Raw genomic sequence first — 27,075 nt, 5'->3', positions numbered from 1 at the left:
CACTGCATGCACACAAACATTCTCCCTCTCACTTTCTCGTTGCAAAGTCTTCCCCGAGAATAATCCCCCCTCCCAATCCTCCCCTCACATCTCTGCAGTCAGAGTGAGGGAACTCTAAGTCTCTCCTTCAGACCAGATCAGACTGGTTTGAGAGCAGTGGAGCAACTACGAGTTTCCCCGCTACTTGGCACATGCTTTGGGTAACCTCACGACCTCTGCCGCATATAGACTGCATTTGTCATTCCTGATGGATGTTGGCTCATGAAAGTCTTATTAATATTTGTGTGTGAATATGTGCTGCATTGCTCACCGAGGAAGGTGTTGGAGATGTACTCTGATACTTGGTTGCCTGAGCGACTCATCTCAGACAGGTGGCTTAGCTCCCGGTTTAGCATCCTCTTGAACTGGAGACAGAGAAAAAAAAAATATAAGGTTAAATGGTCTATACAAGGAAATACACATTCATTTTATTAATTTTACAGCTGTTTCTGAGCAGGGGAATAAAGCACTTCCTGTTATTTTCCAGTGGAATATGTCCCATGAGAACATGGCCTCTGTTTTTTTTTTTTTTTTTTTAAATGTGCCATATAAGGTCTGTTTATGTCTTGTTGGTCCTGGTTTGAGTTAGCCACTGAGACACTTGACTGCCGAGCATTTCAACAAACAAACTGCAGTGCATAATATACAAAATACATCTTTAGTTTTCCAGGGGAACAAAATGTGCCAATTTTTATCAGTGCACACCACCACTGAGGTAGAGCAGGATGCCAGAACCAGTTTTAATCAAACACATCCAAGTGTGTGATCAAAACGCAGCAACATCAATGTGGGAAGACATTTCAACAGCTGCAGTAACCTAACATGAATATACAGTAGATGCATGCACACGCACGCAGACACACACACACACACACACACACACACACAGAGCCCCATCTCCTCTGGGACACACCTTGATGTATCCCCAGGACACAGAGAACAGGTAGTTGGCCTCAGGCATGGTGCTAAGCTGTGCTGAGCCCCTGGCGCTCCCCAGCAGAAGCCCTGTACGCTCCTCTCTGAGTGGACCCCCAAGACTGAGCTCAGCCCTTCAACCTGAAGCCCAAAGCACCACTGAATTCCAGCCTTCCAACGGTCGACTACGGTAAAAAAAACAAAAAAAAAAAAAGCCCCAGCTGAACTCTCCAGAGAGGGGCTGTGGCGGACCCCTACATCTCCGGCCAAATGCGCCTCCTCATGGTGTCGCCCACTGTTTTCCAAGCCACTGGCGAGAGTGATGGAATCCCCCTGGATGCAATCAATATTTCCTTTCCCTTTCTCCGTTTTTTGCTGCCTGACTCCGTCTCCCAAAACCTCTTTCTCCTCCTGCCACCATCCAAATGTTATCCAGTGACATGCAGGGGGGAAATCCAGCCTTCCCAAGCCCAGACTGAGCAAGGCAGGGAGGAAGGGCAGGCTCTAAGACAGAGGGAGAACGGAAAGGAAGGACGGAGAAAGGCGGAGGGGAGGAGGAGGAGGAAGAGGAGGAGGAGGAGGAGGGGGGTGCGCTCTGGCTGTAGAGTCCCCTGTGGCTGGTGGGCTGATGGAGTCCCTCTCTCTTTGCTAAACACTGAGCCATGCACAGCACTGCAGAAAATTTGGAGAATCCCCCCACATCTTTCCCTCTATCTCTCTTGCTATTTCTCTCTTTCTCCCTCACTCCTGAGCTCTCTGCAAGCCCCCTTCCACTGTCTCTTTCACCCCTCACCACCCTGCTTTCCCTCCCCTCTCCATCGGCTCCCCCTGCTCAGTAATGCAGAACAGATCCAACGCATACTGCGCAATGTGAGGCTTCAAAGCACCAGAGCGTTTAGCACATGAGTAAGGAGACGCCGGGTATTAATTTACCAGTCTTTTTTAATAAGCTGCAGTACACACTTCAGTCCACCATCATTTCAGGACATTTTCATGACCTGCTCGTCTTCTCAATTTCTATTTCTATTGTCTACAATATTTTTCCAAAAACAGCACATTTCCTGTCTTACTGCAGCAGACAAAAGCAGAGATGATTTGAGACAAACAGATGAGAGTTTTCAGTCTGCCGCCCACCAGTGTACCACCAATTGCACGACAACCTGAACGCCATGGCAACAGAGTCACGTGGCCCCCTCCATCGTTCTCACGGTGGTCCCCACTCTAAACTCATTGCATCACATCTCACACACACACACACACACACACACACACACACACACACACAATACACAATCTGCAGCAGAGATGCTATAGATCAACACAACCAGCCGAGACATAAAAACACAATTATAATTTCTGCTAAGAAAGGCAGATTGTGATGCAAAATAGGGCTGCGACTATTATTTCTAATGTTTCTTGATTAGTTGTTTAATCTATAAGATGTTCGAAAATGGTGAAAAATGTTGATCAGCGTTTCCTTAAGCCCAAGAAGACATACTTAAACATCTTGTTTTGTTCACAAACTGAAGATATTCAGTAAACTGTCATAAAGGACTGAAGATACCAGAAAATGCCCACATTTTGGAAGCTGGGATCCGACAATTTTTACTTGATTAAAAAAAGAATTAATGCAAACCGATAAACCTATTATCAAATTAGTTGGTCATTTATTTAATAGTTGACAACTAATCAATTAATCGCTGCATTCTAATGGAAAAGAGCTTCTCTTGTCAAGAGAGAGAAGCACTAATGCAAAACCACATGCAATCCTCAGGATGAACACAATGGATAATGGTTCAATCAGTTCTTTTTCCTGACAATGTGATTGTAATTTTGTGGTTTTTTTTTTTTTTATTTTTTAAAAATGTCTTAAAAAACAGCCATGGTGATGCCTTTTGCCAGGACTTTATTTCTTACAATGGGGTCTTTTCTCCTCTGGTCTCAACAGCTGTCTAATAGCTGTCAAGCAGACGGCTAACATCTACTTGATGGTGAAACTTGAACACTGCTTTCAAAGTGTTGGCTGCACTCGAAATCCAGACTGCCAGAGGCAGTCCATAAAAATCAAAGAGGGCTCGTAAGGACAAAAACTGGAGCTTGGAATCAGAGGGCTTTATTCCATTCAAAGGGAACCTGTAATTGATTCTTTAAAGCAGTGGAACAGCATGGATTTGCACGACCTCTAGGAAATGAATCAGGCGCAGAGCCACACTGCAGTCATTCGGGGTCATACAGTTCAGCTCACACACACAGCATACGCTCACGCTATGGTGACATGTCTATGAGTGTGTTCAGGACAATAGATTACTCAATATATGTAGTTAACTCATACATCCTTTTACGTTGGCAGAGAGGACACATCGGAACAAACTCTGGTCTTTGGTAACACAGACAAGTTTCATAAACTCAGAAAACATGTGGTTAATTCTCAGAAAGTGATAAGCTGATGTCTCATTAAGTTTGACTATCCAAAATAGGTGCTCACTGCGCACACTGTCTCGTAAAATGTAAATGATATGTTTGGGTGAAAGCCAAACACCTGAATACATTAAATTAAAACACAAAAACTGCTGAAATGTTTTTAAGCCAATTATGCCACAAAACGACTTTCCTATTGCCCTTAATCCTATAACCAAAATGCAAAACAAAACAGGAAAATCTCACTATAATAAGTAAAAAGGGCAAACTAAACTCAATATTTAATCATGTTTTCCAAAGAAACTACTTTAGAAAAATCAGTTAATGTATTATTGGTTAAATCACTCTCACCATATTGCAGACCACACTCCCACGACACAATGCAAGCAGCTCCTAAAACAGCTCACCTTTTTCCAACTAGTGTGCATCCCAAAGTTTTGCTTCTGCTTTTCAGAACAACATAGTCCCATTGTCACTTAACAAAAAAGCACAACCCGAAAGAAAATCCTGTAAAGTTTCACGAGCAATAACTCTCCTTAGTGCTTCTCAGACTGTTGATTGCTTGCTCTCTCTCGTCTCTTTGCTCAAGTGGAGTCAGGCAGGAAACATATAGCGATAAAGTAGACTTGACTGACTGGCCTACAAGGTCTAACAAGAGGCTGATGGCTCCTCCCTCCGACACAGGCCCGAGCATGTGTCCCCACCTACTTCCCTTTTGCCTGATAGAGTAATTCTCTGAGGTCATTTACTGGTAGACATCCTGCTTCCTAACATCGCCTCAGGCACCGAACAACTAACATACCTGAGCTGATCACTGAAAAGTCCCAGATTTACAAGTTTAGCCAGGCTGACAAATTGTGGTGTAAAATCACAAATGCCATTCCTTTGGGACAAGTCTTTAAAAGTTGGCACACAGCACGCATTGACTGTAACAGAGCAGAGATAGAAATGGGATTGCACAGTCGGGAACAGATTGACCTCATATTGCAATACTTGACTGTGCAATCCAACAAAACCCAGAGTGATCCAATGCTGCCTTTGTCCCCTGTGTGGCTGTTTACAGTGTCAACACTCTGTGGATCATACCTTGCGAGTTTAGTAAGATTAGAAAGACACATTTCCTTGGAGGTGTTGATCAAAACTGGAAAAGAATAGGGTCTCAGGGTAAAAGGTTTCATATTTATCTTCCGCATTCCGGCTTATTTTCCATGATAACAGCAGATTACAGAGGTAAAACTTTTTAATTACAATTAGGCACCATAATCACTACTGCAGCATGTCAGATCTCCTCACCACACTTTCAGTCAAACGGGATCACAACACTATAATTTAATGTCCATTACCCCTGCTGCAGCTACAGACCCACCACTACATCTGTTTCAATAATTTTGTCATTTTTTCCCCTCTGAAGACGGCGGCGCTTCAAAGCCGAAGTGACCACACGTGAGTTAAAGTTTCCTACTCTGCTCGGGGGCTCGCTTGCACGCGAACCCGCAAAGCGCTAAACTCCCCTAACTGGATTCAGATGGCAGTGTTTGTCCAAGGCCGTCACCAGCATCAGCATGGAAGTGTGGCGAGGCTAATGATAGTGGAGGGGCAGGGGAGCAGCTCCCCGCTCTGAGGACACAGTGACCAGGCTGGCGGTCAACAGGGTGTGTGGTCCCCGTAGCCCCGGATACACCTGTGCCCTTGGACGCTGAAAGTGGAGACACTTTGGGTTTGATCGTGGGTTCAATTACATCCTCTCTGGTTCCGAAAAGAAATGGGCTCTTTGTCAAACATCACGTCATGTAAGTCTTGGAGCAAGTCGGTCTGCATATGCTGCCAGGGTGCACAGTAAAGGAGCCCCCCCCCCCCAAAAAAAAAGAAGTGCCCATGATGGCCACTTCTACTGGCACATTTTGCAGTGACAATTATAAGTGCCTGTGTCCACTAAAGTGTTTCAGAGCACTTAGGAGGTGCTATGTTTTTCCAACTGAGATGCTTTGCTTGTGTCTGGTTGCCATGATACGGAATATCCGTGAAAGTAAAAATATTGGAACAAGGTAGAGTACTGCTCTTCATGAAGTGAGGGATGAAGCACATATAGCAGGAGGATGAGGATGGAGAGGATGGACCTGGTGGTCTATATGGATTCATGGGAGAAAACAGACTATCTATCTATCTATCTATCTAGCTATCTGCACGATAATATTGGCATGTGATCGAATCAACAGATATTGGCTTTAAATAAAATGTGGGTATCAGCCAACATGCTGATTTCAGCCAATATTACAAACCAGTATTTATTTTTTGAATTATTATTATTAACAAAGTGAACATGTAAAAAAACATCAACCCCAAGCGTAAGTATTTTCCTATTTTGCACACTGAATGAATATTACATACACTGAAAAGCAGTGTATTTCATGTCTCCATCTGCTGGTAGGCTATCATGATAAAAGTGTGCATAATATGATGTTAATTCCACTACAACAGAGACTTGATGAACACAATAAAACTAGGTTGGGGAAAAACGAGTTGTTACACATGTTGGATATTGGCAAAAGATCCAATATCGTCATCCCTAATATTAACATATTTCGCATCCATTACTGTTGCTGTTCATCTGTACCCGTCAGATGTGATTGTTGGAATTTGTGCATTTTTTCTGCACCCCCTGTCACTGTGATAAGCATGGCCATGTTCACTGAAGCGTTTATCCAAAGTTGAACATTTTTCAACTTTCGGCACTCAGAAAACCAAACAAACAAACAAAAAACAGCAAACAGGCAGCACTTAACATAGAAAAGATGCTTAATGCATCATCACACTACTGACGTTTGTCGCGTAACAAAAATACCAGGCAGTCCCATCGATAAGGCTTAGAAAAACATGCTGACCTGAGTAGACACAGCCTCTTAATCCCTTAAATTTCCTATAAAGGCACTATGTGGTGCACTGCCGCTACCTCAAAAAAACAAACAAACAAAAAAAAACCCTAAGTGGGCCCCTTCTACCTATAGTGGGAAAGCTGGAAATCATTAGCTAGGACAGTCAGCTAGCTACCTGTAACCACCAGCGCAATGAAATGGGACCTTGATGGACTTCTTTGAGGGCCCCCATAGTCTATAATCGCTACTGAATGCTGCATTATTGTACAGTGTGTAGGATTTAGGAGAATACATTGGCAGAAAGGGAATATAATAAATAAGTTCGCTTTCTTTACTATAAAATCACCTAAAAATAAGAATTGCTGTGCTACCTTAAAATGAGCAGTTTATTATTTATCGACAAAGGGAGCGAGTCCTTGTCCATGGAGTCCGCCAGTAGCCCAGAACCGACACACCAAAAACTGGCTCTAGAGGGGCATCTGTGTTTTCACGTCGACCACCATAGTTAGCAGGTTTACATTACCATGTGTGTTTGTTTTGGAGAGAAAGAGATCCCTGCAGATAATTCAGGTCATGCTTAAAACATCCTGAATGTCTGGATCTTAAGTTATCAAAGAAAAAAAGTGGGCACACATTAGCAGGTGCTGGGCTGGCAGCCAGTCTGTGATGAGCTGAACAGCATCAGAGAAACCCTGATTTCCAATGTGAAACTGCTATATTCAGTGTTTTTGCCAGTTTAATGACTGGGTCAGCTTGTTTTGTAGAGGAAGAGGCCTCTGCAGATAATTCCACTCCTGGTATAAACCTCCTGAATAATGAACACTGAAAGAATTATAACGGGGAAACATTTCAGCCGGTTGCAATATGCAGTCCTGACTGCTACATACCACTAAATCCCACACACTGCTCCTTTAATAGTGCATATTTGACACCAGTTTAGCAAATGATTTCTTTTCATCCCTGTTCAATTGCACAACAGTTAAGTAAACTTAACTGTATCATCATAAACTGTTGACCTCCGTTCTTTCTTTCAAAACCCCTGTTAGTCAACAATGCTTAGTGTTGATAATAGGTCATACCGGGGGAACTGACTCAGGGCGAACAATGTGCATGGCCTGCCTTACCAAGCAGCTGTGCTGCTGTGCGCCTGCCGGGCCTTGTGCTCATTGTCTTGACAGTTCCAGTGACGCGGTTGTCTGTAAAAACTCAACCTGGCTGCACGGTCAAAGCACAACTATTGTCGTCTGGTAACCAGGGAGTAGAGGATAGAGGGCAGTGGGGGGCACGGGAAATAAAGAGACAGGAAACCGGTGTCACGGTCACAGTCACCCTTTACGGTCTGACAATACCACTCCCAATCCCAATCCTGCCTCAGACCACAGTGTAGAATACAGACGGAAACGTACACCACCACCCTGGGTGTTTATAATCTGACGCCGCCATACAGTCTGCACTGTCTGCGTGGGGGTTGAGTAATACTGTACACTGTATAGTAATTTGGTTGAGCTCTGCTCAAATGAAATACGCACAAGAAAATCAAAGTGCATCAAAGCACAGGGAAGCAATTAGTTCTAAGTAGCTGCTTTATGTTGTCTTCGAATGCCACAGTGTGTTTATTTTGATTCGCTTAAACCAAAACAGAAAGCTGACTTTTTTTTTTTTAAATAACATGTTAGATTTGTCTAATTTGTCATGCAAATCGATGATAGCAAGGTTCTGTAGGGATGGCACTGTCTATTTGTTTAGTTTTTTGCACAGACTTAGTGCCAAGAGGATGTCATGACTTCTGTGATTTCCTGACCCATCATCAGGTTAACATTGCAAGTATTGGATGAAATGCCATGAAATGTGGTACAGACAAACACATCCCCCTCAGGATTGTTGTAACAGCTTCCATGATCCTACAGCTTTCCATATGGCACCATCCCCAGGTCACTCCATTTCTTCTCCCGTCTTGCGTCCACCCTAATTTCCATATTTGCCTAAATTTAAAGTCATTTTAAGTCCACACTGATGCGCAGCCATGCCAACACACTGGGTTGTAAAATCATACTGGAGCGAAGTAAAAACAAACTAAGATGTCGGGCAATATTGAGAGGACAGGTTGCTTGAAAACAGCCTCGATAGTAGCATCTATCTCATCTATCCCGCTTGCCATTGTTGTTCTGTTCATTGGTTTTAGCACACCACTTGACAACAGCTTGACCATGGGGCTAGCCCTGCCTGTAGCGCTGATAGACTAATTGTTAAAACTCCTGTGGCGCTCTTCTTTATTTAAATGAGAAACCGCTGTTTCATATCATGATACCAGATGAATCACTCAACTCAAACTCAATGGAGTGGGCCGATTGAAAGGTGTGGACTCAGGAAACTCAATATCTGCAAAGCTAGTAACATTACCATCAGGCTCAGCAAATGTTAGCCTGCTAACACACTAAACTAAGATGGTAAACATGGTAAACGTTAGAACTGCTAAATCTGAGCATGTTAAAAACTGTCATTGTTAGCATGTTAGCGGGCTGACAATATTTTAATCTCAATTTTTTTTTTCCCACATTAAGTCGGTATTGTAGAGAAATAGCTTAAAGCCAAAATCTATTATGGTGCATAAAATGATGACATTTAAGTTTAATTTAGCTGAGTTAAGCAAACTGTACAAAATAAAAAAGTAAAGTAAAGAAGTAAAAAAGTAAAGTAAAGACGTAAAAAAGTAAAAATCCTGGCTACTGAGAGACAGTATGTTCAAGTTTAACCTCTTGTAAAGTGACTTGTGTCAGCATTTCTCTTTTCTTGGCATGCTGGTTGGTAAAATTAATATGGCAAACTGTACAAAATAAATAAGTAAATATCCTGGCTACTGAGAGACAGTATGTTCAAGTTTAACCACTTGTGAAGTGACTTGTGTTAGCTTTTCTCCTTTCTTGGCATGCTGCTTGGTAAAATTAATATGGCAAAATTTATTGTTGTGGCTGACCAAACTGTAAAAGTGCCCACTGTTTATTTCTATATATTGTAAAACATACAATGCTGTTAGCTTGCACATCTGTTAACAATGCAGAAATGTTTTCTCAACATAAAATATCACAAAACATCAGCCATCGTTTTAGCATTAAATCCTTGTTTAAAATCAGATGTACAGTAGTTGTAATTTTGCCTAATATAAAGAGACTACATGGGGGTGTTTTTAATTGGCTGCCTCCTTTAGAATAATATGAGGATAGGGTTGAAAAACAGTGGAGTGCACCTTTAAAACTTATGCAGACTCTACTCCGATGAGTGCTAATTTTCTCTGTCAATGTTAGACTAAAGTCTGGACAAACGGATGTCTGTAAGTTAAGTGTGACCTTTAATGATGAGAAAGTGGACCAATGTCTCACTTACTCTTACAAAAGAGCCAACATACACACCACTCTAAAAAGTGAATGACAATTACATCTGTGTGCAGTTTAGAAATCATGCTGCACTTGTACCTGGAGCTCAGTCTGCTTGTACAAAATGCAGTGTGTCTCAGGTAATTTGAGGAAGTTGAAGTAGAACAGTGCTTTCCATGGAATAGGCAATATGCTCTTAAAATATAGCAGGAAGTCAGTAGTCATGTTTGCACAACAAACCATTTTTCTTAACAGGAGATCTATAAAATGATGATGCCAGCTCGTACACAACCACATAATGGCTGTTACTTTGCAAGTGCGTCAATGTGGCAAAAAGCAATTTACATATTGCATTCACTGTGCAAAGTGACACTGCAACAAAGACCAATTGTACAGCTGCGTACAAGTCAGTCAGGTCATCCTAACAAGTTCAGTCTCTACATCATGTCTCCTGACTGTATGAAAGAGGACATACTTTGACAACATTCACTTTGTAACACTGAAAAGCTATTAGATCTAGGAGTAAACCTGTAAAATTATCATCTTTGCTCTACATATTTGTTAATTTTGGTTTGGGAAAGATGACACTGTACAGTGGCAGTGTGCTGTGTGCCTGGGAGGTCTTATGGTGATTGCTATCTATCTATCTCTATCTAATTTTGGAGGGGCATTATTTACTCAAGATCACTCTATACATTAAACATGATTCTCTTCAGCTACTTGTCTAAATGGTATGAAAATAAAATGTCTTACTTTGAAGAGCAATGCATCTTGCACAACAAACAGCTCAAATGAAAACCAACAACTGTAATTCCCAAAACATAAGGCCCATCCACCATAGAACATGCTTAACTTTTTTTAAGTCACATCACTGGAACATATGGGTGCAAAACATCCTAGCAACTTCACAAATGCAAAATGTGCACATACAAATAATAATATTACTATGTAAGCTAGATTGTCTTACCTTGTTGGAGGCCATGTCGCTGACAGAGCGGTAGGTCTGGATGGTCTCCAGCTGGTCCAGACACCAGTCCAGCTCCTCCATGGTCTCCATAGCCAGCTTCTGGTAGGACTCATCTGCCAACAGACACATGGACACGTAATCAGGACCAAGAGGATCCATGTCCATAGTGGAGCCCCCCGACACCATGCAAGGAGGTCCAAGGGTCCCGGCGTGGCTTGATCTTTTGGAGGACTGGCCCGCAGGACATCCAGGAGACGCAGAGGAAGAGGGGGAAGTGTGTACACACAGCTCCTTCATCCTGTTACGCTCCGCCACCTCAGAAAGTTGAGGTCCTCTCAGACAAACTGAGGGCTAGAGTTTCTGTTTGCAGACGCTCTCTCTGTAGTTTCTTTCTCTCTGTACCCCCTCTTTCCCCTCACTCTCGTGCGCTCCTCAAACCCCCTCCCATTCTGTCTGGCTTCCCCCGCCCCCTCTCAGGCTCTCCCTCATTCGCTCACTCCCCCTCTCTCAGTATCACTGTGCTGAATGAGTGGCGTGCAAACTAGGCTTTCTGCTGCCTCCTGCTGTTGATGTGTCTGTGACCCCCCCTCATTTAAACACATACAAATATGTACATACAGGTACAGTACACAAACCTGCTGCCTGAAGAGGGGCTTTTGGGTGAAAGAGACCAATCTGATTTTGGTATTTTCATACGCCCTTTATGATTGATGAAATCTAATATATTAAAACCAGGGGGAGAAGAAAAAGAACAGGAAAGAGGCAGGAGGGAAGTAAGAGAAAAACCTACATTAACTAATTTATCACTGCTGCAAAGACATCCGTGCCAGCTCTCGATGACTTCCTCTCTGAAACATGCAGACCACTTCAAGGCTGTACTCTGCTGAACTGCAGCAGCACACACCACACCACCATGCTTCACAAACTGGCTCTCTCCTCTCTGAACCTCTCTGAGGGAGAGAAAAAAATTATATCAAACACCAAGCTCTGTGTTTGCACAAGCAACACGAGAGGCAAACTTTGACTCCCTGAATTTGTGTGTGTGCGTGTGTGTGTGTGTGGGGGGGGGGGGGGTACGCCGGGTTCTCGCTGTGTGCCAAAGAAACCAAAGAACTTCCTCTTTGGCCCTGAGCTCACACAAAACACGGAGCGGAATTACTGCATGGTGGAGTGACTGCTGAGGACAATCATAGCTGTCATTTGATGAAATAACTCTGTCGTTAGCAGCAATGACTCACATGTAGTAGGCGCACAAGCTTTTGAGAGGAAAAGAGCAGTTTATGAGAAATGCCCTGAGATAATAACACATGAGGAAACAAATTAAGAATCATCATTCTCTGATATACCATGGAGAATGTTGATTCAACAAATATGTGGCCAGAGGGAGTGAGCGCATCTGGATCTCCCCACCTTCCTTTTTCTATGGAAAAGACTGATCTCTACTTCATAGGGCTTCACACATGGAAGAAATTTACCCCATATGCTTAGCACAACAGGACAGCCAGCGTGCTGCTCCCCAATTTACGTCAATATGGTAGATCAAAGCACTTCAAAGCACAGTGATGGCGTACAGACTCTGAACCACTGGCGTTTAACAAAGAACTTCAATGACATCTCAGACGATAAATGTGAAATGAACAGTTGAGGAAACCTCCCACCACAGAAAGATATCAGACAACACAATGACAGCGACTCTTCCAAATCACAAAAGAGAGTCACATTTCAGCAGTTTAAGCTCGACTGTGGTTTTTAGAAATCATGCCGCTGGCTCCTCAGATTACAGGAGCACGACTGCTAGCACTAGCCTCATTCCTCAGGTCAGACCAATTTTCCTTTACTTGAGCTCCAGGTTGGTGAATTAAAAGAGCCCTTGGCTACAATATGCCGCTGGACGCCAAGCTTCGCGGTTAAAACTATTCACAGGAACCACCGGCATCCACGCCATGTAAAATTCAGTGACACAGAGCAGAAAGTAAAGCATCAAAGGAGCTTATGCACAAGGCGGTGAGCTGTTGAAACTGGGTATACACCAACGTGCGGCCGCCTTGATCCATAGGAGCAAGAGACGTTGCCAAGAAGGTGCAACCACATCCTGCCCTCATTCCCTCCAATAAGGGCATATAGAGACGTTAGACATTTTAACAGGGAAGTCGGGAATCATCAAAGGCTTGGCTCATCCGCACCGCCTGCATGACCGGGATTCAGGTCATTTTGAAGCTGGCCGCTGATTCATACAGTCCTGAATCTGATGGCGCTGAAAACCTTCAGATGTATACTACAAAACAAAGGTTTACTGGTTTTGCTCTCTGGCTTCGTGCCACTTGCCTACAGCAAGACCACTGAAGCAGAACTTCACATGTTCATCTGCTGTTTCCAAAAAACAACAACAGCTGGATGCTTTTCTAACATGATACACATTATAATCAGATGTAGACACACGCACACATGAGGAGTAGAGGGGCCTGCTGAATCCATCATCACCTCTGGTTGATCATAAATACAGCGCTAAATGGACAGACAGACATTTCACAATGTCACCAGTCAAAGGTGGCGTGACGCACTTTCAGTCTGAAAAACCTGCTTCCAGACAGAGTGCGAGGTACTTTTCCAGCCTGTTTTTTTCAGTCTAGTTTTTCTTCTTCTTCGGTGAGTTCTAATGCTTTGGCCATATGCTGGAGGCTGCCGAAAGGACAACAGACCTCAGTGTGCAGACAGACCCCGTCTGCCTCCCCTCTCTCCCCCCTTTCCCTCCAACTCTCTCCCCTATAGAGCCACAAACCGGCCTCTGTGAGAGCCATCAACTGCACCAACGACCAGGGCTGGGCTCAAACACCCCCCCCTCCTCCATTCCCGCCCAAGACACCTTCCGCTCACGTCCACCTCACACTGTCCCTCTCTGTGCTCTCAACCTACCCCCAAAACTGGTTTCCCTTGCTGTCTGGCTGAGATTTGGTGTGCAGAACTGGACCACCTCATCTATTATACCACCTACTGATAAGCTAAAGCGTGACAACTATCCAGATGCTTCATTAAAGACTGGCCCACACAGAATTTTTCAAATCTTAACAGATGTTGAAAATGGGAGAAACCCCCCACACAACATGTAAAGATACATTTAACAGTTTTTTTTGGTGTGTGGAGAGTAACAGTTGGGCAAAACAGCACACCACACAGTAACAGATTCCATTAACAAACAGTGTCCTGACTAGGGGTCAGCAACATGGCTTTAAAATTATATCAATTTATTTCAGGATATGTTTGCAATTTATTTATTTACATTGGATCCCCATTAGTTATTACTGTAGCAACAACTATTCTTCCTGGGGTCCACTGCAATGATAATATTCTTGACAATATGACAAAAACACTTATGATATTTCATTACTAATTTCAAGAACACACAATTGCAACAAAATACGTCTCGTATTCTTAAGAGCTTACCTTCAAATTTTCAGTAAAAACTCAGCAAATATTATCTCTCAGTTCTTAAGAAATAAAAGTGACTCAGAGTGATGTTCACACTCAGGACAGCACTGATTCAACACTACTGACGTCACTTCTGGATTTGAAACTAAGGAGCGGGAAGCAGTTTCGTTTTTAGTTATGTTTGCTGTTTCCATGCATAATGGTATGATGTCACTATGTCAGCAAGTTGAAATATTACCAGTATCACTATATGAATTTTTCATATCATAAATACTACCTATATTATCATGAATGTTATGATATGGCACACCCCTAGTCTTGACTCTAAAATTGGAAAGCTCACAAATCCTTCGCAATCAGACGTCACTTTAGAATAAGTATATATGGCAGACAACTTCTTGAACAACTAGCTGTTAAGGCCCTGACACAAAAAGCCAGCTGTCTACCGTCAGTCAGTGTTGGGATGTCGGTGCGCGTCTGTGGCCCTAGTTGCTGTGGTTTCCTCTGCACAGTTTCCTCTAGTCTGGCTTTTTTTCCCCCCACCAATTCATCATGTTGAGTTGACGATGGCAGAGCACGTCGGTGAATGACACAGTTCAGCTGAGCGCTTAAGTCAAGAGGGAGTGAGATCAAAACAAGCTTGATATAAAGTTAAATTGTTCTTTAACCACTGAGCTCTTGAGCAAGAACATGTCAAGATGGTTTTTATGTTGTTGTTGTTCACTGGCACATGGTAAATGCTTTGTTCTTTCAACACTGAATGGTGTTGTTAATGTGCTTAGTGTGTATGGGCCTTTCATTTTTGCACTACTTCTAACAGAAAATTCACAAAGAAACATAAAAAAAAATGATGAAGTCATGGAGATGGCGTAAACATGGACTGCAAGGGCAGCAGCACAAGCTGGAGTAAATTCTGAGTTCAATTTATAATTGCAATATTCATTATAAACTGAACTGATTAATATTTTGGATTTGAAATGGACCAATCCTAAGTCTGGCCCTCCTTAGTTACTGATGCTCGGTCAGACAAGCTTGACAAAGAGAAAAACGGTGGCTCCAGTTCTGTTAAGATTAGAGCCGTAGTAACTGAGGATGACGAGACCATCAGTCAACATTGCACCAGCACTGCTGGATATGTGTCCCCTTTTTCTCTCTGGGGATCAATAAAGTACTCTATGTATATATTACTGACTACAGACCATGGTGATGACTAACGTCAATCTCTTTTTACTGTAGAAAGTTAAACTCGGGCAACACACAGATAGCCGTACAGAGATAATATAAACAAAGGGACATTGGCCTTGATACTGACTAATGATAAATCATGTCCTCTTTAAAATAGGTCAGCAACCAACATACCTGCTATCTGTCCTTTTTTTGTAACATTACCACTAATATAAAAAGGAAATAAAGCTGGCTGAAGTTGCTGATTTGACATTAGGCTAAGTCCTCTTAATGTAGCTGCATGTTAGATAGCTGGTTATCTGGCCTTATGCTTACATTATTTACCTGAAGATGTAACTATATGTAATGTAATGTGTCGGTGAAGACTGTTACAGTTAAAATTCAAGACTTGCTCGACTGTCATTGGAACACATGGCAAAAAATAGGGGGCGAGACTTGTGCAGCAAAAACTACCTAATTGAAAAAAAACAAATTTATTACAATTAAAAGTCCTAGCTTTATATGCTGTTGGGTGGATAAATCTATAAAAATGCATTAAATTTTATATTTCATATGTGAAATCTTGACCTGCAAGGTAACTACAGCTGTCAAATACATGTGCTCAAACAAAACAGAACGATATTTTACTCTAAAATAAAGTAGTAGTATTGACAAAAAATGAGCTCAAGCACTTCAAATACTTGAATACATAGGAACTTTGTGAGCAGCTTAACAGGCTTGACACAAGGCCACTTCTCATGGAGTGTTTGCATTTTCATGATTGACTTCAAGACAGTGACTAACATGGCTGACGTCCTGTTTTTTTTTATACTACTTTGACTTGTCAGGAAATAATGGGGCCAGTGCCAACAGAGGGTCAATGAAAAAGACTTGAGTCATTACAGTCAGTTAAAGTGTAAACAGCTCGGAGCTATCTGCATGTACGTAAACACATGCACTCCTCATCTTGACCTTACCCACATTGTGAAGGAGAAAACATATTTTGACAGAGATATGTGCACGTACTCAGTACTGCTTGTGTTTGACTTCGCACTACATGTGGAGCTACCACAGGAGGGACGGGGGGCGGGGGGGTCAATGATTCACCTTTGTATCATCCCCAATGTGCGTCAATACATTCACCAGTTGAGAGAGGGAAAAAAAAAAAAAAAAGTTTGGCATGAGGAAACAGAAACAGAAACAAAGAGAAATAAAAGGAGAAGGCACCTTGAAGGACAACTTTGATCTCTCTCAATCAGGACTCTATTCCCTCAGTTATGTAATGGGAAAAATTTTTGAAATTTGTCCAGTACTGAGCGAGACCGCTGCAGCCAGCAGCTGTGAAACAGGCTGCAATTTTATCTCTCCATAAATATGCATCTTCAATATAAGTCCACTAAAAGTACTTGTTTTTGCTACTGTTGATCGGTATGACACTGGAAAAAAAAAATACACCAATAAGACATATTTTGGGAGTTTTATTTTGTTTCTGTCAACACTGAATAATATGTGTTTTATGATGATTAATTTCCATTCATTTCAATTAGGGATGTCATTTTCAGTTAATTTTGCTTTTGATACCTTGACAAAGATTAACCTGTGACTAACCAATTAATTTTTAAGAAAAAAAACTAAAGCTAAAAGACATCATGAAATACAAGAGGCCTTTTCTTTTATTCTAGCACCGCGTGGACTCTGTGACTTTTAGCGCAGCATTTCAAAGCTCTATCCATTATGAGGTGGAGATATTTGAATCTTTCTTGTTGTAAATGTGTTACCGTGCAGGAGATGGTGCCCACTGCCCACCCTCCAGTCTTAACTTCCTTTGCCGCTCTGCACTGTGTTCCAACCAGTTCTAGTGGTTACTAGCCATCAGTGCTGCTTAATCTGCGATTACGAACGGTAACTCCTCCCATGGTCTTCCCTGAGGTTGCCCTGGTGAATAAATGGCTTCACTTTGAGCTGCAAAACCCTTTTAGCACTCTTTGTTAGTATCACTAGCCGTGTTGACACTGTTAAAGGTGCATAAAGGGCTTACGTTAATATAACAACACCAAATTAAGCTGCTTACTCATGAGGGTGACCTGTGGGGGATACCGCAGGGTTGGCACAATGTTTCAACAGCAACACTTTGCTGCCACCAAAGGTCTTAACAGCATTACCAGCAGTAATTGCCAAATGAGTGGCTCTGCTAGCTCTCACCCGACCGGCGCAGTTTAGAGCTGCCCAGTCAAGCTAACCAGTGTAACATGAAAACCTTATTGGCTTTGTTCTTAATGTGGTACAGCATAGTGCTAGTATACTGCTGAACTGAAGAGAAGCCTGCCCGTCAGTGGCAAAACAAGCACTTTCAGTGGACATATACTGACGGTGCACTGCACATTGCAGTCCGTTTTGCCGCTCTTGGCTTCAGCACTGTCACTCAACATAAGAGCAATTTCAAAAATTGCTGTTCTCTTTAGTCACTTAGAAACAAAAAAAAGGAAAATAGGGTCCAGATAGAAAAAGTTACCCTTTAATTCTTCCAAATTCTTGTGCAATCAAATATCAACACAAAAGACTTATCTAAAAGGTAAACAGTCAACTCCATACAGACCTGGTGGGAAAACACACTACCAATATATTTATCTTGACTTTGATCAGTGACCTTCCTGAAGCAAGTTTCACTCTTTACTTTTTGAAACTCTGCTCTTTTGTCATGTAAATTACATTGTGTATACTGTTTCAAATTCATAAAATGAATACTTACTCATTTCAACATGCGTTTTTTTCTTTGACATACTATAATGCATAATTTTGAAATATATTTTTATATATTTGTATCATGTTACCATATGTGAGTATTTGTATGCATATATTCTATGCAGTTTTTACCTACTGTCAGAACAATATAAAAAGTTATATGTATGCATAAGTGTTATTTTGATATTTCAATAAAAATTGCTGGCTGCTGTATGACACATACTAATATGGGGAAGGGAGGTGTGATGTTTGAAGTAATTTCTGGGTCACCTGTGGTGTGGTGGACATTTACGGTAGGTCCATCCCCGAAACCACACTGCCACCACCCTTTGTCTTCTCGCACAAACAACCTTCAGAACTGATTATGTCTTTCATGGTTTACAACAAATGCATAATCTTCTCACCTATCAAAACAAAAGGCTTCAACAGTTATACAAACAAACACACACAGCTCATCAGGGCCTGTTTGACAGCTCCTTCACAATGCACCATGGAGCTGTGTTGGCACGGGCCAGCCCGAGGGATGGGCCGCAGCGAGGTTTATGACTGTGCTGACGTCAATGACATAATTCAAATACTTAACCAGGCTGCACGCTTCCAGCCCTCCGGATCCTCTCCTCTGGCTGCGAGCCTGGAAAACCTGACATGGATTCCTGCTGTGGAGCAGAGTAACTGCTGCAGACGTGAGCAGAGCTGACTGCCCAGACTGAAAAAGACAGGTCAAATTTGTTCTGGCTGTCAGTTTGTGGTCAGCTGTCTGTCTGTGTGCCCAGCCCCCCATCTGTGTCCTCATTATTTTAAATGTGAGGAAGTAAACTTCATCATATTGTAAATGACAGTGGGAAATTATATTTGCAAAACTGTCTCACACACAAACAATATGGGCTTAACTTGAACTTCATCCCTTCACTGCAACACAGGATAAGTAACTGATACACAAATTATTATTTTAGAGTTGAAGTATATGAAGCAATGAATCTGCCTGTGTGTGTGTGTCCTGTGCATCTCGAGAACTCTGCATTGGATCTACTTCACACTTGGGGGTGTATTACTGATGACCTAAGAACGTGCAGTGTCGAATTTGGTGCAATTTAGACGTGACATGTTCATTATTAATAAATCCTGAAAAAACAAGCAAACAGAACTCAGTGGCTCTTTGCAGCAGCAAGGCCCAGGCTTTAGGGCTTTGCAGCAGAAGCATGTCACAGTAAGTGTATTCAGCTGTCTGCCTGACCATGAGTACCTGCGACTAGTGTGGGATTTTTTATTAAGGAAATTCTATTTTTTTTAAATTCTTTTTAGAGACAGTGCATTTTATCAACACATTGCTGAACATGTGCCACTGTTAGCCGAAGGCTAATTTGCTGTCTCTGGGCCAGATATTAAGATAGCCACTACAACAGAGAGACATTAAAGAGTGCAAACAATGAAAAGCATGACTGAAAACATGAATATAAATAAGCCAAATGATTAGCACATTAGGCATGATTAAAAATAATTAGCATAATTTTCTGGGCTGATTCAGTGATTTGGGGGCCCCAGGCAAATGCCGTCTTGCTTGCTACTTTTCAGTCTTTCTCTAACTGGCAATGCTGGTATTGGCAATGATATAAGGACCCAGTTTTTCTTTCTTGAGTAAAACTATCCATTATTAGTAGTAAAACTCATAATACTACAGTGTAAAAATCCAGATTTAGTAAAGCATTATCAGTACAATATACTTTTATTTACTGTGTTCATGACAAAGTTTTCCATTCTGATATAATGTTGAATAGTTTAATGAATAATAACGCATCATGTTTTAATTATTATATTTTGTGTATAAAATCTAAAGCTGCTACTTAACCAGTAACAGTAGAACGATGAAATTCTCTGAGCTATGAGTAGAAGTGGCATATTTTTTAAGTGCTTTTTTTTTTTTTTTTTTTTTTTTTACAACATACAGAGTAACAACATACAGGTAATTCAATATTTTTCATAACCAAACATCATAATATCTGGACCGAAGGAATCAGCAGTGTCACGTGTGAAGTTCTATGTGTGAGTGGTTCCTCAGACAGCTGCAAGCAGCAAGCAATAGGTCCATTTGGACACAGCTTACTGCGCCGTTTATAACAGACGCCCACTGCCTCATATTGGCCGTATATAAAGACTTCTACAGTATGTTATTGGTGCACTTGTTTGCACGCACACCCAGACTTGCACATACACAACTACACATCAACACTCCTTCTCTGATTTAAAAGTGATTATTCCTTATTTGGCATTCAAAGTGCAAATTGCTGGTGATTAACACGTGCTTTTTTTTCCCTCCTTCATTCTGTCAAAATGAAGATTAGCCTTTTATTACTTCTCTTTCAGGACATGTTTACAAAAAGAAACAAAAGACAAATGAGTAATACCACCCCACACCCTGGACGATATACGCACATAGTCACATGTCTGCTTAGTTTCAAGGCAAAAAATGTCTATGTTTGAATGCAGCTGTCTGCAGTACTCAATTCATTTTGCAAAGTTTGAACTGCAGTAACTTTCTGAGCAGTCTGCATGCATCCCACAAAGTCACATAAATCTTTTTTTTGTCAACAAGGTTGACAACAAATATAATGAAAAAGATGAAAACACTTTCAACTTATATAAAAAACTATATACGTCAATGTCTTACACAATGGTGCTCGAACCCTTTTCCCTGGGAGGTCTAAATAGGCACTGAAATGGAAACGCATTGCAATACTATACAATAATATACTGGAGGATGTTGTAGATGATGCCTACTTATGTGTATCGGCCACCTTAATTCACTATAAAACAATGACTGCAAGCAGCTAAACTCTGTCATACTTTCTAAATAAAATACAATTCACCCAGCATAGAAAGTGCATCCTATGAGTTCTATTGGTTTCATTAGTACATGTTCTTACAATAAATCCTACCACAGTTAAAAGGAAACATATTTTGGGAAATATACCTTTTTTAACCACAACTCCTTATTTTTGCACTTTGTTTTTGCATGTATTAAACAAACAAGAATGAAAGTTTTAATAAGTGAGCTGCAAACTTGCAGGTAGGCAGACTTTCTTACCTGTGCTTAGAGCCAAGCTAGTTGTTTCTCTAGTTTGCAGTCTCTATACTATGAGATAGGCTAACTGGCTGCTTGCTGTAACCTTAGACGTAATTGACAGATGCAAGATGCATTTTGAGGTATTACCGTTATTATTGTAGAGTATTATTATTTGGCGTATCAGTTATTAATTTCCTATTTAAGTCTTTGGAAAAAAGTGTAGAGTATAAAAGAGTAGAGTAAAAAAGAGTATATGATAATAATGAAATATTTCTTTAAATGATTATTCCTTCAGTTCCAGAGGAATATGAATAATGTAGCAATCTATATGGTGAAACTGTGTGGCATTTATCATAGTTCACTTTAAATAAAACCCCATTTGTTTGTGTTCCTATTATGAATGTAATTCTGCTAGTTAGATTAGAGGAAAACATTTTGGAAAAAAAAACTTAAATACTTAAGGTATACTATGTAGGATTTTCCTAAAAGGACGATGTACAGACTCATGCAAAAGTAATCCCCCTAAATCATCACGTATGACCCAGTGGAATGACAGCACCAGGTGAGGTCAGGTACATCTAAAAAGGTTGTGACCAAGAAGTAGCCTCATGGATCCAAGGGGGAGTTACGAAAATGGCGGACATAGCGCCAAAAAACACAAATATGAAAATAAATTTAGAGAGGCGGACAAAACTTGTTTCAAAACGAGTACATCTAGGGTTGGCTTTCAATTTCGCTGGTGAGCACTGAAAAAGAGGGTGGGGATGACAAGACACACAGAGTCGGCCTGTTCTCTGCTAGACAGGTAGATGCCGGTGATTAGCTTAGTTATCTTGCTAGAATATCTGCTTTTTCCCTTACAACAAGTGTAAAGGTCCTGCAATAGTAGCTTGCAGTGTATGAACAGGCAGTGTAAGGAGGAATAGCAAAGTTTAAATGTTTCCAAACCGTAACCTAGAATTTCTACATTCTGTACCTCTGAATTTCAATCATAAATGCACATGTCAACATTTAAGCAGAACTGTTAATTGTTTCCATGAAGGGGGTTAACTAAAGCAGCCTACTTCAGCACCCAGACTCCATTTATAGCAGCGCTGCCTTAAACATTAATTTCTTAAGGGCAATGTGTAAACATTAATTTCTCAAGACCAGTCAAAGGGAACATTTTCGCCAAGAACATGATGAGGTTTCACATCCTCTTCTTGGTCAAATGACTAACCATGGACCCTGGAGTCCCTGCCATCTGTGACAATATTCAGCTCATGCTACTGATAACTGTTACAGATTAATCACCAGTCCTTGACGGTCAAAGACGTCACAATCAAGCTTTTTCCTCAAAAGTCTTTTTATCTGGCATAATGAAGAGCAAAGCCTATAATCTGAATCAGTCAGGGAAGAGGGAGCCCTTTGTTGGCTGTGGGGCTCACGGGACTGCATGTGATGGGGCCAAGACAGTTTGCGAAGTGTAAACTGCAAACTCACATGAGGGAAACTACAATCCCCTCTTGGCGTAAGATTGTTAACGGCCTAAACAGCCTGTAATGACGCATTTTGCAGCTGAGCTGATTTTTAATATACCCCCCACTTTTCTGTGTCTTGTGTTCTTTCACCCAGTCACTGCGGTCACGTTCTAGCTCCGTTTGTTTATTTCATTCAATGTGACCTTTTTTCTGCTGCTCCCATATCGCATCTGATTAAAAGGCTCCGAAACAGTGACGTCTCTCTCTGACCTTTGCTGTGTTTTCTTTCTTTCCCATCTCTCTCCCCGCAACAATCTGGCATCTCCCTCACTGTCCCTTGAGCCCACTCTATCTCTGAGTGCAACCTCACCATCTTCCTACAGGAACCCACACAACTCTCTGCCATCTAATGTGTCGCACTCCATTTCACTGGGTACATTTTCAATGGGGAGGGGGGACTTTTGTTTTTTGGCATATTTTACATGCATTTGTGTCCCTCTCTGTCATTCTGTGTTGCTTCTCTAAATTCAGAGGTTTTTCTGGGTTCAAGAGCACAGAGCAGACGGAGCTCTCCCTGACCTCTTTTTTTCCTATGCAGCAGTTTGTAACTTGCAAGGTGGATGATTGATACTGTTGATCCATTCACAGCTGATCAGATCACATCGATGGATAAGAAGAGCAGTTTTAAGGCCATGAAACATGAAGAACGACATCCAAGAAATAGCTGCGTCATAAGCCCCCTGCTGCGTCCCCCCATGTCTCTGTGTCTTGGCCAGAAAGTTGTACAGGAAGACACCAAAATGACAGCTAACAAACATGTATGCTCTGTGCCTACGTGAGAGGAGATGCTCCATAATAGTAGACGGCAGTTGTCTGTAATGGCCATTCAAAATGGGAAACCAGAAGACCTCCATGACGCTAGTTAACCAATTAGCACGTGAACAACACAGCCCAATATTGAAAGAACAAAGCATATTTACTGTGCACCAGTGAAAAACAACACAACCAACCAGAAAACATTTCTGTTAAGAGCTTAATGACAGAAAAAAAGCAATTTCATCAAAGTTTGTTTCAACCCCACTCCCTCTTAACTTGAGCTGTTGGCGCTGAGCTGAATGGCCAAGTCAGAGTGATTCTATTTACCAACGGGCTCCACAGCAGCTGCTGTCAAATCAACATGCTGAATTGGCGGGAAAAAAAGCATATGAGTGTAGACGAGGGCCAACGGTGCAGGGACACACCGCGGCGACAAGGGCCGCAGGCGTTAGCTGTTGGCCTAACATGGGTGTAAGGCAGATTAAAAATTTCAGTTTTACTTTTAATGTGCCTGATGTTCTGCTGCGCTGTCTCTGCCCCAAGTGCACTAAAACAGCTGAACAATATATATACAATGGATATTACAATAGTGCTCCTAATAAATGTTCTTGTGGTGGCAGATGTTTTAAATGTGTTGGCCCAGCAAAAATAAATCAATGTGTGGGAAATTCTGCCCTTTATGAGAGGCATTCAAAGTTTCATAGTGGTCCTTATCAGCTGTCTAAACTGAGCTCATGTCCAGGATGATGCAGGTACTGTGTCTTTTCAACCCAATCGCCAGAATAAATATTGGCACACTGCTGCAAACCAGGGATACATGACATTGGTATGTTATTATGGGCAGATATGATGACTCTTTGCTGTCTCAGTCTTAGTTAAGAATCACTGTTGGTGGCATAATCACAGCAGACACAATAGTGATGTCTTTGTAAAAAAAAAAACAACTACTGTTGTTGGCTGGAATCACTGGAAACACAATAATGATTCACTAAAAAAAACAGACAGTGATGTTGTTCATTGGTCTCTAAAAGTGGCCGTCAACTCATATAACATGTCACTTTAGAAAAGTTGATGAAATGAAATGTACATTTCTGAAAGCATGTTAAATATGTACAATGCCAACATTTTCGTCTGGTGACTCGGCTGATCGCTTCCACAACTGGGAATATTGCCTCACTAAAAACACAGAAAAACAGGAAAAGTCTGTTCTCATTTTCCGGTCAAAGAGATGACGAAAATGAGACGGAAAGCAGCACAAGGAAGGATATGAGGGCATCTTGTGATATTGTCAATTGTTGTAGTCTCCTACTGAACAATTACTATTATTTACTGTAGTAGCAGGTGTACTGTATGTTCTTTGTATGCTCAGAAAGTGCTAATGATGGGGATATTGGTTGGTGGGACTTGAGCAGGATTCCATATTTGAAACACATGTGTACTGTGTGCCAGAGGGTTCAAACAGAGTTAATCATACTTGTTTTTCTCATTCTATCTTCCTTGTGCATCATGATGGAAGCCAGCGACAGGACAGTTTCACTCGTCAGAGATTACTTGGAGAAGGTCAAGGTTTGTGAGAAGTGTGGAGGAGGAAGGACAATAAGAGGCTCACAGTTGTCTTGTATTTTTTCCTGCTGCGGGACGCTCCCAGCAGCCCATCTGTGCTGATAGGAAGTGGAGAGCACCCGTGTGCAGGCCCTGCTGACGTCAATCAGGCTTGAAAAACCAGTGCAGCAGGAACCGACATCACCACCTCCCTTTCTTTCACCCATCCTTTCCTCCTTTACATCTACCTGATCTGAATCTCAACCATTAAATCTTTATGTGGGTCTCACCCTCTTTCTTTCTCTTTGTTCAGTCACAATGTCAGTGCATGGGAATTTTTGCATGGTTATCATCAATCACGGTTTCCTCTATCGGTAACTCAAAAGATTAAAGTTTCTATTTGCACATGTGAACACCCTTAAAGATAACACAGTTTGCAGCGTTGACATCTATTACTGTAAAGACATGGAAATTCTCATAACAATTGCAGTTCTACCCAGAGCCCATGTACACTGGCATTTGCATGCAGAAAACTGAGTATGAAATGAGGGTGTGCTGTGTTTGCAAATGCACAAACATATTTTATTTTCTCCCTCTGCATGACACAGCAGTAACTTGTATGCAACTGCTATTGTTTATTCATTGTTGTTTTTTTAATTCTAAATGTTGTGCAGATTCTAATCACATGCAAGTAAAAATTTCGATCTCTATCTAACTTTTATGCTTGAAACTGCACGTATGAGGATTCCCGTGACTGGACTATTTTTTAATTCTTTTGCAGTTTTTTTTCTGTATAGAGAATTATGATGCGGCCCCCCTCAAGCAAATTTTATCCTGCCTAAAAGTGAGCGTTGCAATTTGTATATTTCTGTGATTTCTAAGTGCAAATGCGGCATTACAGCAACGTGGTGGCACTGTTGTAATCAGTGCAGTGCACCTGGAATACAGATGTATGAAGAGAATTGGACACAATGATGAACATGGAGCCCTGTTCATTCATAGAAAAGTTGCTCCACAGTGCATAAAGTCAAGAAAATTCAACTGCCGCACGAGAGATTACCCAAATGATCGACACCGTTTCTGCACTGTATGGCCCATGGAGCAAGGGCAATAGAAACTTCCTCTCACCGAGTGGCTAATTACTTTTTAGCGCTCCACTAACTTGAATTTCAATGAAATGATTAAATTGTGTGGCTCTTCTAGACTTTCAAAAATGTTATTGGACTAAATAGATACTATTCTTATAGAGATACGAGTCATTTCGCAAAAAGCATAACGTGATAGTGTTATTTCATTGTTTGGCCACTACAAAAATTGCCTTCAAACCCCAGGAAACTTCCTGACCAGGAAAAGCGTTGCTAAAACTGCCAAAGAGGAAGACAAGAGCCATCTGTTTTGGACTGCAGCAAAGTTGGGTCAACCTGATATGCCACAGTGTTTCCGCTGTTAATGTCATTGCCACCACAACAAAAAAATCATTACAGAAACGAAACTATTTTTCCGTGCCATTTGATGATAGTTTTGGCTCACCAGCTGGGGTTTATAAATGCAGCTGCAAACAGCTGTCAGTGTTTGTGAATGCTACTCTATGCTTCTGAACACCGTTTTGTGTTGAAACTACAAAGTTTACTGTAGTGAAATGTAGGAAAATTGTTTTTCAATCAACTTTTGTCCCACTTTATCAGGACAGCAGTTTAAATAGACATCTGTAATACATGGCATTGCTTCATTACAATACATATGAGAACATGAATCCCACAAATACTGATAAACACAAATAATTAAAAATAAGAAGTAAAATAATATAAATAAATTATATAAAAATGATAGGCTGTCTTGTAAAAGTGCATTGTAAAAGTGTGTGACAGTTGCTTCTCTAAAGAATTTTTTTTTTAAATGCTTCAAAAACAGAAAGTGATCAACATTGTGCAACAATATTTTGTCAGCAGAATCAAATTGTTTCACAAGATATTCAGTGTATCAGTGTTTGTGGACATATTCTCTGCGTCATACAAAACTTTACTGCTACTTCAGTACATGAACAAATGTTACTGGGAGCACATAATTCTCATTAAAGACACAACTGATTATCCATGTTGCAATTTGGCAACAATTTATGAACAACTGTATTTTATCAAATCATAGAATTATTAGAACTCCTAAAATATGTTGCTTGTAAAAAGTGTTTGCTTGAGCCAGTTGAAGGCCCTGTGCACATGTTCGTGTGCGCACATGATCAGGATGGGAACACATGCGCCTGTTTTGAGCCAGGAAAAAACCT

At 41.3% G+C, this 27,075-nt stretch overlaps 1 protein-coding gene across 3 annotated transcripts in view; it reads right to left on the bottom strand.

Annotated features, from left to right (window-relative positions):
* Positions 1-27,075, bottom strand: part of LOC121950872 (cAMP-specific 3',5'-cyclic phosphodiesterase 4B-like) — a 66,550-nt gene that overhangs the window by 5,725 nt on the left and 33,750 nt on the right. For all 3 annotated transcript variants that reach the window (XM_042496955.1, XM_042496957.1, XM_042496956.1), the window contains exons 8-9: positions 10,584-10,696; positions 311-404 (exon numbers count right to left, since the gene is read on the bottom strand). In XM_042496955.1, the coding sequence (XP_042352889.1) occupies positions 311-404; positions 10,584-10,696 (207 nt within the window). The remainder of the gene's footprint in view (positions 1-310; positions 405-10,583; positions 10,697-27,075) is intronic.

Source organism: Plectropomus leopardus, chromosome 12 (genome assembly GCF_008729295.1).
Source record: "Plectropomus leopardus isolate mb chromosome 12, YSFRI_Pleo_2.0, whole genome shotgun sequence".
Classification (NCBI taxonomy): Eukaryota; Metazoa; Chordata; class Actinopteri; order Perciformes; family Serranidae; genus Plectropomus; species Plectropomus leopardus.
This window is presented reverse-complemented; position numbering and strand designations above follow the sequence as displayed.